This window comes from Schistocerca piceifrons, chromosome 9 (assembly GCF_021461385.2).
Source record: "Schistocerca piceifrons isolate TAMUIC-IGC-003096 chromosome 9, iqSchPice1.1, whole genome shotgun sequence".
NCBI classification, from domain to species: domain Eukaryota; kingdom Metazoa; phylum Arthropoda; class Insecta; order Orthoptera; family Acrididae; genus Schistocerca; species Schistocerca piceifrons.
This window is the reverse complement of record NC_060146.1, coordinates 70,474,456-70,491,283: the sequence shown is the minus strand read 5'-3', so window position 1 is coordinate 70,491,283 and position 16,828 is coordinate 70,474,456. Positions and strand designations below refer to the sequence as shown.

The following is a 16,828-nucleotide window of genomic DNA, read 5'->3' as shown; positions in this document are numbered from 1 at the left end:
GTTTTTCATATTAGGTGCAGTGTGCTGCTACCTACTGCCAGGTATCCATTTCAGCGACCTCAGTAGTCATTAGACCTCATGAGAGAGAAGGATGGGGCGCTCCGCGGAACTCAAGGACATCGAACGTGATCAAATGATTGGGAGTCACTTGTGCCATACGTCTGTACGCGAGATTTCCACGCTCTTAAATCTCCCTAGGTCCGCTGTTTCAGATGTGATAGTAAGGTGGAAACGTGAAGGATCATGTACAGCACAAAAGCTTACAGGTCGACCTCGTCTGTTGACTGACAGAGACCGCCGACAGTTGAAGAGGGTCGTAATGTGTAATAGACGGACATCTCTCCAAACCGTCGCACAGGAATTCCAAACTGCAGCAATTCCAAACTGCATCAGGATCCACTGCAAGTACTGTGACAGGCGGGAGGTGAGAAAACTTGGATTTCATGGTCGAGCGGCTGCTCATAAACCACAAATCACGCCAGTAAATGCCAGACGACGCCTCGCTTGGTGTCCGGAGCGTAAACATTGGACGATTGAACAGTGGAAAAACGTTGTGTGGAGTGACGAATCACGGTACACAATGTGGTGATTCGCTGGCAGGGTGTGGATATGGCGAATTCCCGGCGAACGTCATCTTCCAGCGTGTGTAGTGCCAGCAGTAAAATTCTGAGGCGCCCGCATCTCGTGGTCGTGCGGTAGCGTTCTCGCTTCCCACGCCCGGGTTCCCGGGTTCGATTCCCGGCGGGGTCAGGGATTTTCTCTGCCTCGTGATGGCTGGGTGTTGTGTGCTGTCCTTAGGTTAGTTAGGTTTAAGTAGTTGTAAGTTCTAGGGGACTGATGACCATAGATGTTAAGTCCCATAGTGCTCAGAGCCATTTGAACCAAAATTCTGAGGCGGTGGTGTTATATGTGGTCGTGCTGTTCATGGAGGGGGCTTGCACCCTTTGTTGTTTTGCATGGCGCTGTGACAGCAGAAGCTTACATTAATGTTTTAAGTACCTTCTTGGTCCCCGCTGTTGAAGAGCAATTCGGGGATGGCGATTGGATCTTTCAACACGATCGAGCACCTGTTCATCCTACACGGCCTGTGTTGGAGTGGTTACACGACAGTAACATCCGTGTAATCCACTGGCCTGCACAGAGTCCTGACCTGAATCCTGTAATACACCTTTGGGATGGTTTGGAACGCCGTCTTCGTGCCAGGCCTCACCGACCGATATCGGTACCTCTCCCCAGTGTAGCACTTCGTGAAGAATGGGCTGCCATTTCCCAAGAAACCTTCCAGCAACCTGATTGAACGTATGCCTGCGAGAGTGGAAGCTGTCATCAAGGCTAAGGGTGGGTCAACACCATATTGAATTCCGGCATTACCGATGTAGAACGCCACGAACTTGTAAGTCATTTTCAGCTAGGTGTCCGGATACTTTTGATCGCATAGTGTACATGCACAAAGAGTTTATTGGAAGTGAGTAATTGCTCTGATTCTCCAATACTGGAAGAATGTAATCTGGATAATTTGCGTGCAATGAGTTACGCTGCCTTAAGACGTATGCACAGAATGTAACTTCAATAGCGGGTGGTTATAATTAAACTTCCGCTACTTGAGCCAATGTAGACGGAAAATTATTTACCGTATGGGTACCCCACTTTATATGAATGATGTTCACACTGTGCGCTGCAAGATTTTCGTTGTTAGTAGTGTTTAGTATAGTGACTCGCTGATAGACGTCGGTAGTTGTACGACGACGTAAGGCTTAAACACAAACAGCAGTGTGCATTACAGTTGCAAACAATCACCATGGGTCTGGATGTGGTGAGCAGCGCTTTACTCGCAAAGATGTTTTACTAAGACAGCTGAACATACTGTGCCCCACTGTTCGGAAAGTTCTGCGAAGAAGAATGTGAAATAGAGTCTCTAGTGTGGTTACAAGCTGCTGTGCATGCACACATTCGTTACTTTCAGCAACATTTGTAACCTGTAACGGGTTTTGTCCATTACAAATGTTTTCTTTAAAGGCTGCGACTGTGAAAACAGTGGGTTTGTTTGTAAATAAATTTTCTTCTACCAGTCACGATTTTCATATTTTACACGACGCGTTTGGGAAATTATTCCCATTTTCAAGTGTGTTTTCTCTTTGTATTATGCCATTTTACTTCAAGTTTTCGATGTGTGACGTTCCGCTTTGTTTTGTTGACTTTACTGCAAAATATATATATATATATATATATATATATATATATATATATATATATATATATATATAAAAAGGTTTGCATCACCCCAGTTCCCAGAACTCCTGAAGATAGACGTTGACTGTTGATTTGTAGCACAGACACACTCCCTTTGTCTGTTCAGAGATGTTACTAAACTCACCCAAAGATGTAAACAATCTTGCAGGAGCAGCGCCTATTAGACGGAGGGGGTCCGACAGCCGATCAATTCCAGTCATTCCACCAGGAGGGAGGTACACGGCTCGTGTTGTCTGTAGTTCAACCATGCCTAGATAGTCAATACCGCGGTTCGATCGCGTCCGCATTGTTACTTTGTGCCAGGAAGGGCTCCCAACGAATGAAGTGTCCAGGCGTCTCGGATATGGAGGACAGAGAGACAGAAGCTGTCGATGAAATGCCTCGCTCAGACCGCCCAAGGGCTACTACTAGCTCGGAGGAGCCCTCACAGCGACGCCACCATGTTTAATGATGCTTTTCGTGCAGCCACAGGACGTCGTGATACGATTCAAACTGTGCACAGTAGGCTTCATGATGCGCAACTTCACTCCCGACGTCCATGGCGAGGTCCATCTTTGTAATCACGACACCATGCAGTGCGGTACAGATGGGCCCAACAACATGCCGAATGGCCCGCTAAGGGTTGGCATCATGTTCTCTTCACCGATGAATGTCGCATATGCCTTCAACAATCGTAGGAGACGTGTTGGGAGGTAACCTGGTCTGGCTGAACGCCTTAAACACACTGTTCAACGAGTGCACCCAGGTGGAGGTTTCCTGCTGTTTTGGGGTGGCATTATATGGGACCGACGTACGCCGCTATTGGTCGTGGAAGGTGTCATAACGGCTGTACGATACGTGAATGTCATATCGGCAGCATATTGGCGAGTTTGAGAATGAATTCCTTCAGGATAACGACATCGCTCGACTAGAGTGGCCAGCATGTTCTCCAGACATGAACCCAATCGAACATGCCTTGTATAGATTGAAAAGGGCTGTTTATGGACGACGTGACCCACCAACCACTCTGAGAGATCTACGCCGAATTGCCGTTGAAGAGTGAGACAATCTGGAACAACAGTTCCTTGATAAACTTGTGGATAGTATGCCACGACGAATACAGGCACGCATCAATGAAAGAGGACGTGCTGTTGGGTATTAAAGGTACCGATGTGTACAGCAATCTGGACCAACACCTCTGTAGGTCTCGCTGTATGGTGGTACAACGTGCAATATGTTGTTTTCATGAGTAATAAAAATGGCGGAAATGATGATTATGTTGATCTCTATTCCAGTTTTCTACACAGGTTCCGGAACTCTCGGAACAGAGGTGATGCAAAACGTTTTTTGATGTTTGTATAGAAGTTTGGTTCGGTCCAGGTGGCGTGTACGGATAGCCGAAGCAGTTAAGGCTTCTGCTCGCGATAAGTGGGGGATCCGTGTCCGAGTCCTGGTCCAGTACAAATTTTCCCGAATTACAAATGAAATCTACAGCCGATGTCGCCCGGTATTCCGAATGTCGAAGTAACTGAGATGCGAGGGCATTTCGAAAAGTAAAGATACAATGGCTATCAGTCCTTAAATAGAACATTTATTTATACAACGTCAGTTACATCTTATTAACTGGATTATTTGTTATTTTTTGACAGAATCACCCCCGTTATCCAAACATTTGTTAAGTCGGTGCACAAGCTTTTGTATCCCACAGTCACAGAAGGTTGCCGCCTGTTGTGGGAACCACATTTCAACTTCATCTTTGATCAAGATTTTAAACATGGCTGCAACAGCAACTGTTGAAATTCTTCACGATAAATGACGACAGCCAAAACAGTTGCAGGATAAAAATTTATTAAAATTCTTGGCCAAGGTTTCGGTACATATAAATATACCTTCATCAGAAGCAAAAAATCTAAAATTACATCATGCAATGGCACAATTGTTTTATTAATCTCCATTGCATTATGTAATTTTAGATTTTTTACTTCTGATGAAGGTATATTTATATGTACCGAAACCTTGGTCAAGAATTTTAATAAATTTTTGTCCTGCAACTGTTTTGGCTGTCGTCCTTTATCGTGAATCATCTTTGATCTCTTCATTGACGTGGAATGATTTTCCAACAAGATGTGACTTCAGGTAACGGAAGACACAGACGTCGGTGGGCGCAAGGTCCGGGCTGTATGGCGGATGGTCCAATACGTCCCGTTTAAATTGTTTGAGTAGTGCTTTGGTTACGAGCGCTTTGTGAGGCCGAGCGTTGTCATGAAGCAAGCGGACTCCACTTGTCAGCATCCCCTGTGTTTGTTTTGAATTGCCCTTCGAAGACGTTTCAAAGTCTGGCAATATGCAGCAGCATTAATTGTCGTTCCAGGAGACATAAATTCCGACAGAAGAATGCCTTCCTGTCCCATAAAACACAAGCCATGATTTTCTTCGCTGAAGTCGACGTTTTGCATTTCTTGGCTTTTGGTGAATTCGAATGGCGCCATTGCACTGATTGTGGTTTGGATTCTGGTGTATGGTGATAAACCCACGTCTCGTCACCTGTCACAATGTGATCAAGGAACTCATCACCTGCTTTAACATAGCGTGTGAGGAAGTCGAGTGCAAAGCCCATCCTTTTCTTTTTCTGTTCTTCCGTTAACAGTTTTGGAACCGAGCGCAGACACAATTTTCCTGTACCCTAACTTGACAGTCACAACGTCATAAAGAGTTGTCATTCACGCGTCCGGTATGATCTGATGCAATTCTTTCAATGTGAGACGTCTATTCCCACGAATTGCTTCCTCCGTTCTCCACAGAAGGGCATCAGAGATCACAGATGGCCGACCTGTTCTTTGTTCGTCATGACCATCGGTCCTACCTTCAGAGAAATGACGACACCATTTCGTTACATTTTGTCGATTCATAATGTTCCCAAAAACAGAAAGAATTTCTTTGTGAATATCCGCTGGTCGCTGACCTTTTGCATGAACAAAACGTATGACGGAGCGCTCTTTGCATTTGGCGGGATTCTGAATCGGTACAGCCATTTTAAACACGACCTACTCCAACCAGAAGCAACGTTCAACTGCCGAATGACCGCGAGGAGAAAGCTAACGGTTCAAGGTTACCACCAGTGTTGCCAACTTGCTCGGCAAAACTCTTCTGTTCCTCTGGCGTACGGTGTATCTTTACTTTCCGAAATACCCTCATACTTTGTTGACAGTTACGGTTTATGGCCTGTAGATGCTTACAGTAGTTTGGTGTAGAGATGGGCAAAACTGTTCTTTTCAGAGATCGGATCACAACTGTTCACTCCCTGAAATGAACTTGCTCTTTTTCATGACTCACCACTCATTCACAATAGAAAATAATAAGAACTTTTTTTGGGTGATCGGAAAATGTTGTAACTTGAGATTTACATTAACAATATATTTGGCTATAATGTATTAAAATTTCATTAACCTTGTACAAATACATCGCAAGCCATTTATTTTTAAAGTGAATGTTTCCTTCCGAAGACGCCTAAAATCGCAAAATCCGTACTACAATAAGAAAAAAATATATAAATTTTACTGTAAGACCAAACTGCTGCATATAGCCTTACGCAGAATAAAACAAGGAATATATTGGTGTATCACATTTTGCGATACGTTCGCTCATAATTAAAGCGTAAATTCGAGTGTCCATAATAAAAAATCCTATAGTAAGAGGAGTCGCCAGGAACCTAATCTGATTAGTTTAAACAAATAAAATAAAATAAAAACAAATGATGTATACATAACATAATTATGTAATATACATACTGGTACTACTACGAAGAACAATATCCAGTAGAGACGAACTCCGATGCAGAGGCGCTGAGTCAAGCAGGTCGAGCCGCGAGCTGTATTACTGTGTGAGCTAAGACTACAGAGACCAGAGTGACACCTGAGTTGCTTCGCTCAACGCTCTAGCTAGAGAATAGTGGGGTGGGCGTTGAACGGGCGAGTTCCGAGGGTGGGGGGAGCGATGAACGGCCACCAGCCACCCGCTCCGAGACAAATCGTCCGTTCTCATGCGAGCAGGCTGTTGCAAGTTCTCCGCTAGGAGGCTCTCTGTCCTGTTGCTCGCATCAACTGCCCAGAGGGCAGCACGTGCGACTGAAACGATCGCCGATGGAGTGCGATGCTAAGTTAAGGTGTGCCAGACACTGCGCGCAGCAGAGGAAGCACAGAGACGGCAGGGCATATGTGAAACACAAGATCCAATGGGGCACTCCACAATGCAGGCAGCCAAGGCAGAAGCAGGGCAGAGGCCGGCGCTGGCTGTGTTGTGTGGCCCTGCTGATCTGCTCCCACTCTCTCTCTCTCTCTCTGCTGTGGGAAACGTTTGGAGGTACCGTTCTTTTTTTTCTGAATCACTGTTTGTTCACTCCTTTGAAAGATTCAACTTATGAATCAGTTCAGGAGCGGATCCCCCATCTCTAGTTTGGTGAGCGTGTATCTGGGGTACTGTGGCCACCCGCCTATGTAACGTTGCGTGGCGCGATGTTGCAGACCTGTCGCTGATGGCGGTGGATGCGGCGTCGGGCGAGATGCTGGCGGTCTGCATCAACGGCATCCACGAGCCCGGCGGCGAGGCGGAGGGGGAGGCGGCGGCTGCGCAGTGCCCCAACCCGCGCTTCCGGCGCATCCTGCAGCTACTCGCCTTCGTCGACGGCCGCGCCTCGGCGGCGCTCAAGCAGCGCTTCCCGGACCCGGCCGACCGCCGCCAGCTCGAGGTGCGCATCCTCAGCGTGGACGGCGCGGCGCGCGGCCGCGGGCTTGCCACGGCACTCATCAGCCGCACCAGGTGGGTGGTCGCCCCCGCACTCCGACAGGACAGGGCTGGGACACTGGACTGTCACGCATCTGGACACCTGCTTGTGGACACCTACAGAGGTGGTGGTCCAGATTTAGTTATAAGTTGGCACAGTGGGTAGCAGCCCGCCTCTGAATTGCTTCTATGTCCTCTCTCAATCCGACCTAATAGGGATCCCAAACGCTCGAGCAGTACTCAAGAATAGGTCGTATTAGTGTTTTATAAGCGGTCTCCTTTACAGATGAACCACATCTTCCCAAAAACCGAAGACGACTATCTGCTTTCCCCACAACTGCCATTACATGCTTGTCCCACTTCATATCGCTCTGCAATGTTACGCCCAAATATTTAATCGACGCGACTGTGTCAAGCGCTACACTACTAATGGAGTATTCAGACATTACAGGATTCTTTTTCCTATTCATCTGCATTAATTTACATTTATCTATATTTAGAGTTAGCTGCCATTCTTTACACCAATCACAAATCGTGTCCAAGTCATCTTATATCCTACTACAGTCAGTCAACGACGATACCTTCCTATACACCACAGCATCATGAGTAAAGAGCCGCACATTGCTATCCACCCTATCCAAAAGATCATTTATGTAGAAAGAAAACAACAGCGGACCTACCACACTTCCCTGGGGCACTCCAGATGATACCCTCACCTCCGATGAATACTCACCATCGAGGACAGCGTACTCCCGCCGAAACATCGGCGGTCGCTGCAAATATTACCTGGATGAATTCCCGTAAGTTGTTTGGAAATTTGTTTGTGTGCACACGTCACATCTGCCATATTCCGTCTCACTCATACGATCACGTCGTGGTGAGTCGTTCTTTTTGTCTCACAAGAGAAGCTCCCCATCACACAGCCCTCAGATTTAGTTATAAGTTGTCACAGCGGATAGGCCTTGAAACACTGAACACTGATCAATCGAAAAAACAGGAAGAAGTTGTGTGGAAATATGAAAAAAATAAGCAAAATATACAAACTGAGTAGTCCATGCGCAAGATACACAACATCAAGGATAGTGTGAGCTCAGAAGCGCCGTGGTCTAGTGGTGCCAGTGCCGAGGGAAGTGGCGAACAGGATTTTGGCTGCTTTTGGCCACTTCGTCAGCCGCGGCCACATCTTCAAATACCAAACATTGACTCCACCGACTGGGAACGGTGGATTGAATCTCACACACGTGTACAATAAAGCACAAGCATTGTACATCTGTAAAACATATAAACTGTGGATGCGGTCAGTCGACAGTGTCGCCGCATTCTTGTTAAATGAAATAGCGCCGGCCAGCCAGGACGCCGCAATAGACGTTCACCACATCCCAAATGAACTTTACCACCTAAAACATTTCTTCGTAGAATATGAAACGTCCCCTTTGAACAATTATACACGACTGTGCTTAAACTGACACACAATATTTTTAGCGCAACGCAATCTGACTTTCAAAAATCCCTACAAAAGAATGGCCCTGACTAACATTAACCTATACGTTTCACAAATCACTTACCTCACAAAAATCTTCGTTACTCAAACTACTGTAATATAGAGAGCGCCACTACTGCCAGCTAAATAAAAGATTCTAACTACTGAAGGCACTAACTACTGATAGGCATAGTTAGCAAATGAAAGATTTTGAGAGAGAACAAACAATGTATTTACCTTGATAGTGTTCAAAAGTCATAATATATATATCAGTCCATGACATCCAGTCTTACAAATGTACTGTCTCTGATGACACACGTCCAGATCATCCGCTCTCAAAACTCCGCCATCTCTCTCACCACATCCACCACTGCTGGCGGCTCACCTCCTACTGCGCAACGCTACGAGCTGTTAACATCCAGCTGCCCAACACTACAATGGCAGACAACAATGCAAACTAGCCACAGACTGCACACAGCACAGCCAGTGATTTTCGTACAGAGCGCTACGTGGCGTTACCAATAAATATAGCTACATTAGACTGGGAACACCCGAGAAAGATGTCATCAAAGGCAAGAAAATATACCAAAACTTAATGAAATTTCAGACCAAGAACATCATAGAACAAAAATACGTCTGTCACTCTTGGCGTGATATCTGGAGGAACATACACCACCCGTATTTACCAACAAAAGTGCGGTCATTGTGGTACTATTTTGTGAATAGGGAATTTCCAACGAACTCCACACTACATTCCATTCACCTGGCTGATTCCCCTTTGTGTACCACTTGCAACCTGACTGATACAGATGAACATCAATTTGTCTGTGGAAATGCGAATAATATATGGTTGTCAATCAGAAAAAAATTAGCAACTACGCAGAGAAAACCGCCGTATTTGATAACGCCAGCGTGCGTTTTATACCCGGAAGAAGAACTATATCCCACCTTGAAGAAAAATGCCGTCAACTGGTTGAAGGGACACGCGGTATTTTACTTGCCGTCCAGTAAAGAAAGGAGCGAAGGAGATTTTTGGACGTACATTTCCGACCAGCATCACAAGCTACCACGCATGAATAATTATTATGATACATACGCCAACTTCCTCAGAAGAACAGTCATGTCAACTCCATTTTCGATGATGCGATTCAGAACATGAAGAAACGAGAGACAATTTGATCTTTAAAAAATAAGTACGATCAAGTGACGAACATCACTATCTGGTTTAGACTTTGTTTTTTTCTAAAATGCCAAGGAAACTGTAATTAATTTTAGTTTGTTTTATTACTTTTAAATGTCAGTTGAAAATTATGTGCTACTGTGGAACGTTATGACCAATAAATTGAAAAAAAAAAAAGTGGTTAGTGTGAGCAGCTGCGGAAGAAGAGGTCCTTGGTTCAAGTCTTCCCTCGAGTGTAAAATTTACTTTCTTTATTTTCGCAAAGTTATGATATGTCCGTTCGTTCATTGTCGTCTCTGTTTACTGTAATAAGTTTAGTGTCTGTGTTTTGCGACCGCACTTCGAAACCGTGCGATTAGTAGACGAAAGGACATGCCACTCCAATGGGAACCGAAAGAATTCGGTCGCAAGGTCATAGGTCAACCGATTCCTCTACAGGAAAACACGTCTGATATATTCTATACTACTCTGGTGACGGCATGTGCGTCACATGACAGGAATATGTTGTCGTCCCACCTAACTTGCACACTTGGTGAATGGGTAAAAAGATTCTTCTACCTTTCCCGATTTAGGTTTTCTTGTGGATGTGACAATCACTCCCAAAAAGTGATGACGGACAGATAATAATTGTCTGAAAATAAAAAATTAAATTTTTCCCATGAGGTAAGACTAGAACTAAGGACCTCTCTTACCATAGGTGCTTGCGCTAACCACGGGACCACGGCGCTCCTGAGCTCATACTGTCCTTTATATTGTATATCTTGCGCATAGACTACTCAGTTCGTATATTTTGCTTATTTGTTTTCATAATTCCATACAACTTCTTCCTGTTTTCTCGATTTATCTGTGTTCAGATTTTCAAGGCCTATCCACTGTGCCAACTTATAAATAAATCTGAGGGGGGTGTCATGGGGAGGTTCCCTTGTGAGACAAAAACAACGACGCACCACGACGTGATCGTATGAGAGAGACGGAATACGGCAGATGTGACGCGTACGCACAAATAAATTTCCAAACAACTTGCGAGAATTCATCCAGGTAATATTCGCAGCAACTGCCGATATTTCGGCGGGAGTACGTTGTCCTCGATGGTGAGTGTTCGTAGGAGGCGAGGGTATCATCTGGAGTGCCCCAGGGAAGTGTGGTAGGTCCGCTGTTGTTTTCTATCTACATAAATGATCTTTTGGATAGGGTGGACAGCAATGTGCCGCTGTTTGCTGATGATGCTGTGGTGTACTGGAAGGTGACGTCGTTGAGTGACTGTAGGAGGATACAAGATGACTTGGACAGGATTTGTGATTGGTGTAAAGAATGGCAGCTAACTCTAAATATAGATAAATGTAAATTAATGCAGATGAATAGGAAAAAGAATCCTGTAATGTCTGAATACTCCATTAGTAGTGTAGCGCTTGATACAGTCACGTCGATTAAATATTTGGGCTTAACATTGCAGAGCGATATGAAGTGGGACAAGCATGTAATGGCAGTTGTGGGGAAGGCGGATAGTCGTCTTCGATTCATTGGTAGAATTTTGGGAAGATGTGGTTCATCTGTAAAGGAGACCGCTTATAAAACACTAATACGACCTATTCTTGAGTACTGCTCGAGCGTTTGGGATCCCTATCAAGTCGGGAGGACATAGAAGCAATTCAGAGGCGGGCTGCTAGATTTGTTACTGGTAGGTTTGATCATCACGCGAGTGTTACGGAAATGCTTCAGGAACTCGGGTGGGAGTCTCTAGAGGAAAGGAGGCGTTCTTTTCGTGAATTGCTACTGAGGAAATTTAGAGAACCAGCATTTGAGACTGACTGCAGTACAATTTTGCTGCCGCCAACTTACATTTCGCGTAAAGACCACAAAGATAAGATAAGAGATATTAGGGCTCGTACAGAGGCATATAGGCAGTCATTTTTCCTTCGTTCTGTTTGGGAGTGGAACAGGGAGAGAAGATGATAGTTGTGGTACGAGGTACCCTCCGACACTCACCGTATGGTGGATTGCGGAGTATGTATGTAGATGTAGAGTAAAACCCGCCATATTCAGGGGACAAACTGCAACGGACAGGCGATGTACAAGCAAATTTAAAACCTTGTTTCTTAGCAATCTACTTTTAGAAGAAGGTCAGAAAGAACATTTCACATCGTATTTCCGTCATATGCGACCGATCTTGTTGAAAGTGCTTCCTGCGTAAGGCAAAAAGGTAGTAGACTTCGGTGTCTACTCAGTATTATCATCTAATATTAGAGTGCTTCTGGTTCTGTTAAGGACGATCTCGGTTGGCGTAAGGCGTGTGTATATCGCATTCCTTGTAGCTGTAGCATGGCATACATTGGTCGGACTATCAGAACCGTGGAGGACCGATGTGCTGAGCATAAACGGCACACGCGATTACAGCAGCTAAGTAGATCTGCTATTGTCGAACATTCTTTGGATACTGATCACCTTATGTTATGAGGGCCATTCCGAAATTAAGGAACGATAAGAAGCGAAATCGAAACCTCGGTGAAAATCAAAACTGTTTTATTTCCTACAGTTAGCTACAACTTCCAGCGACTTATCTCCATAGTCGCCGATCCAACTTAGACGTTTGTCGTAGCGGTCCACCAGCTTTCCAATATCCTCGTCATAGAACGCAGCCGCTAGTGCTTTCCACCAATTCTCTAGGCTGGCCTACAGCTCGTTGTCTGTGCCATAATGTTGTCTTCATAGCCAGCGATTCATGTGAGCAGACATGAAACTCAGAGGGAGACAGTTACAGGCTGTATTGTGGGTAATCAAACATTTCCAATTGAAAACGATCCAGGATCATCTTCATTGCCCCTGCAGAATGCGGTTGAGAATTGTCTTGAAGAAGAAAACGCACGACAGTTATGTAAAGTTGGCTGCATAGCTGCAGGCGAAATTTCTCACCAGGCTCTCGTAGTTGGTGGAAGACACCATTGTTCAAGGTATCTTTATGTGCTCCCTGTATGCTCAGAACTAAAAAGAACGACGAAACGCGATCGACGGGCATAGCAGAAGCACTGCCCAACACACCTGTGCAAAACTTCATCGAATTTTCACTGTGGTTTGCATTTCACGACAGATCGTTCCTTAGTTTCCTAATCACCCTCGTATGTAACAATACCGAGCATGCACGTCCAGTTTTTGGGACAGTGCTAATAACCCTTTCGTGGGCAAAATTATTGAGCAGTTTTTTTAATGGATGGAGAGCAGATAGTAGTTAACAGATAGCTATATTTATCATACAGAATATCAAATTTGCTCCAACTGTGAAAGTGAGGTCACACAACAAGGTGGGAAGTATTCTTCATACTGCCCTTCCTTGGAGTTAAATGACAAAAACAGCTTTTTCAATATATGTCATATTTATTTGATAAATTTACTTCTCTTGTTACAATGATTGTTCACAATTACTTGCCATGAAATTTTCTGAAACATGGGTCTATGCAAAGTGGTATTTGACAATATGTATAAACACAGCGAGTGCTCTTTTCCGCAGCTTTGGTACTACAACGACGGCACGTCCAGTAGGTTTCTCCTAAAATGGGTTGATGCTCCCATACAGCTACATGACGAAAATCTTCAGGTACTTTACCCCTTTTTGCCAGAAAGACAGGTTTTTGTCCACGCCTTTTTTGGGATGAGAAGCCAGCAATCAATTGTCTGGCTAGATGGATCCTGTATGTGAGCTGATCATGCTGTCCACTTTCTCTTTTACTTATTTTCCACAGGATAAAACTGTTCACTGCAGCAACGTCCACCAGGAAATAAAATATTCTGTGCCAACATTTTACAGAACGTCTGCCAATAGCATACCTTTCTCGTAATTGATCAAACTTATCGACACCACCCATTATTTTGTTATATTCTGCCACAACTTCAGGACAAGAAATCTCTGCACTAGTACCTTCCTTGTTTTTCCTTTTCACTGTGGCTGTTTCTCATGGGTCATGAATTGAGGACAGGAAAGTGACTGGATGGTTATCCATCCATTTTACTGCAGAAATAGCGCCTTTTGTTTCAAACTGGAATCCTCCTCGTTCCAGTTTTACGTGCTCCTTCATAAATTTTGGTAAATCAAAAGTATTTACCTTATACTATAGCTTTGAGGAAAAAATCGCAAAATGTCACGCAAACAGCACTAAAAGGCTCCTCTACAGAGAAACACTCAGCTATACAATGCCTCTGCGCGAAGGGACAGCAAAAACGGCGGGAACTTTCGATTGGAAGTAGTACCCTACACTGTTCACTAGGTGGTAGCACCGTACAGAGGTGGGAACTGTGAATCCCACGGGACTAGGAGCGAGTTCATTGTAGTGGGAAGCATGTTTCCCACGGCTCACGAAAGGGTTAACGTAGCTGTTGAAATTAAATTAGCGAGCAACCATGTAAACAGGGATAGAAAGTTTTGTTTAAACTCTGCTTGGAATCCTGCTCTCTATCTTGTCAAACGACAGAGGGACAGAGTCAATGTTACCTCACCTGCTAGTTCGTAGTCTTTCACTATCGATACCTGTGACTTTGGCCATCTTTGGTGCACTAGTTTTCACTGTGTGTGTGTTACCTCATCTGAATTACTCGAAGATCCGAGGTTTCAAATTTGTTTGTACGTCGCCTGTCCATTGCTGTTCGTGCCTTGAAAATGGCGGGGTGTAATCCGGCCGAAATATCTTCGCTCTCTGTAAATATTTCCAGGCTGAATTCCTGTAAGTTGTTTGAAAATTGTGTACACCAGGAGAAACGCAGGTCAGACAAATAAATGGTTACGATTACACAAAAACTGCGTGATTTATACAGAAGAAAGAACTTCATAAACCGCGCGGGATTAGCCGAGCAGTCTCAGGCGCTGCAGTCATGGAATGTGGGGCTGGTCCCGGCCTCCAGTTCGAGTCCTCCCTCGGGCATGGGTGTGTGTGTTTGTCCTTAGGATAATTTAGGTTAAGTAGTGTGTAAGTCTAGTAACTGATGACCTTAGCAGTTAAGTCCCACAAGGTTTCACAAACATTTTTTGAACTTCACAACCTGAGCAAGTCAATAATGCGTCGGTCCACACCTGGCCCTTACGCAAGCACTGATTCGGCATGGCATTGATTGACACAGTTGTTGGATGTCCACCTGGGGCGTTGCATCGTCAAAATTCCCGAGGTGGTTGGAGGACCCTCCCCACAACACTCCCAAGTTTTCAATTTGGAAGAGATTCGGTGAACTTTCTGGTCAAAGTAGGGTTTGGCTTGCATGAATACAAGCAAGTAGAGGCTCTCGCCATGTGTCGGCAGGCACTATCTTGCTCATATGTAAGCCCAGGATGGCCTGTTATAAAGGGCAACGAAACGGGGATTATAATATCGTCGACGTGTTGTCAGTGTGCCACGGACGACTACCAAAGGGTTCTGCTATCAAACGAAGTGCCACCTCACTCCATCGCTCTCGGTTCTTGGACCGTATGGCGGACGACAGTCATGTTAGTATTGGGGCTATCATAGAATATCGAAGTATCGATATTTTTTCTGAAAGACGTGGATGTATATCGGTGGTATTTCTTCGTCCGATATATCGATATATCACTATCAAAATGCCAACATCAGGTGCCGATATTTTTATTTTATATTTTTTATCACAATTTTCGGTACCTATTTGACGTTGTTCTTTTGAAATTCTAGTAGAACATAATTTTACTTTCACTGCGTGAAGCGGTGTTAGGAAATAAACTTTAACGCAACTAGCGTGCTGCTTCTACACATCGACATTCTTCAAAAACAGTTGCTGAAAATGTTGTTGTTGTTGTGGTCTTCAGTCCTGAGACTGGTTTGATGCAGCTCTCCATGCTACTCCATCCTGTGCAAGCTTCTTCATATCCCAGTACCTACTGGAGCCTACATCCTTCTGAATCTGCTTAGTGCTTAGTGCATTCATCTCTTGGTCTCCCTCTACGATTTTTGCCCTCCACGCTGCCCTCCAGTACTACCTTGATGCATCAGAACATGTCCTACCAACCGAACCCCTCTTCCGGTCAAGTTGTGCCACAAACTCCTCTTCTCGCCAATTCTATTTAATACCTCCTCATTAGTTATGTGACCTATGCATCTAATCTTCAGCATTCTTCTGTAGCACCACATTTCGCAAGCTTCTATTCCCTTCTTGTCTAAACTATTTATCGTCCATGTTTCACTTCCATACATGGCTACACTCCATACAAATACTTTCAGAACGACTTCCTGACACTTTATACTCGATGTTAACAAATTTCTCCTCTTCAGAAAGGCTTTCCTTGCCATTGCCAGTCTACATTTTATATCCTCTCTACTTCGACCATCATCAGTTATTTTGCTCCCCAAACAGCAAAACGCCTATACTACTTTAAGTGTTTCATTTCCTAATCTAATTCCCTCAGTATCACCCGACTTAATTCGACTACATTCCATTATCCTTGTTTTGCTTTTGTTGGTGTTCATCTTATACCCTCCTTTCAAGACAGTGTCCGTTCCGTTCAACTGCTCTTCCAAGTCCTTTCCTGTCTGTGATAGAATTACAATGTCATCGGCGAACGTCAAAGTTTTTATTTCTTCTCCATGAATTTTAATACCTACCCCGAACTTTTCTTTTGTTTCCTTTATTACTTGCTCAATATATAGATTGAATAACATCGGGGAGAGGCTACAACCCTGTCTCACTCCCTTCCCAACCACAGCTTCCCTTTCATGTTCCTCGACTCTTATAACTGCCATCTGCTTTCTGTACAAATTGTAAATAGCCTCTCGCTCCCTGTATTTTACCCCTGCCACCTTCAGAATTTGAAAGAGAGTATTCCACTCAACATTGTCAAAAGCTTCTCTAAGTCTACAAATGCTAGAAACGTGGGTTTGCCTTTCCTTAATCTATTTTCTAAGATAAGTCGTAGGGTCAGTATTGCCTCACGTGTTCCAACATTTCTAAGGAATCCAAACTGAGGTCGGCTTCTACCAGTTTTTCCATTCGTCTGTAAAGAATTCGCGTTAGTATTTTGCATATGTGACTTATTAAACTCATAGTTCGGTAATTTTCACATCTGTCAACACCTGCTTTCTTTGGGATTGGAATTATTATATTCTTCTTGAAGTCTGAGGGTATTTCGCCTGTCTCATACATCTTGCTCACCAGATGGTAGAGTTTTGTCAGGA

At 44.4% G+C, this 16,828-nt stretch overlaps 1 protein-coding gene across 2 annotated transcripts in view; it reads left to right on the top strand.

Annotated features, from left to right (window-relative positions):
• Positions 1-16,828, top strand: part of LOC124717050 (arylalkylamine N-acetyltransferase 1-like) — a 256,852-nt gene that overhangs the window by 229,481 nt on the left and 10,543 nt on the right. For both annotated transcript variants that reach the window (XM_047243724.1, XM_047243725.1), the window contains exon 3: positions 6,750-7,044. In XM_047243724.1, the coding sequence (XP_047099680.1) occupies positions 6,750-7,044 (295 nt within the window). The remainder of the gene's footprint in view (positions 1-6,749; positions 7,045-16,828) is intronic.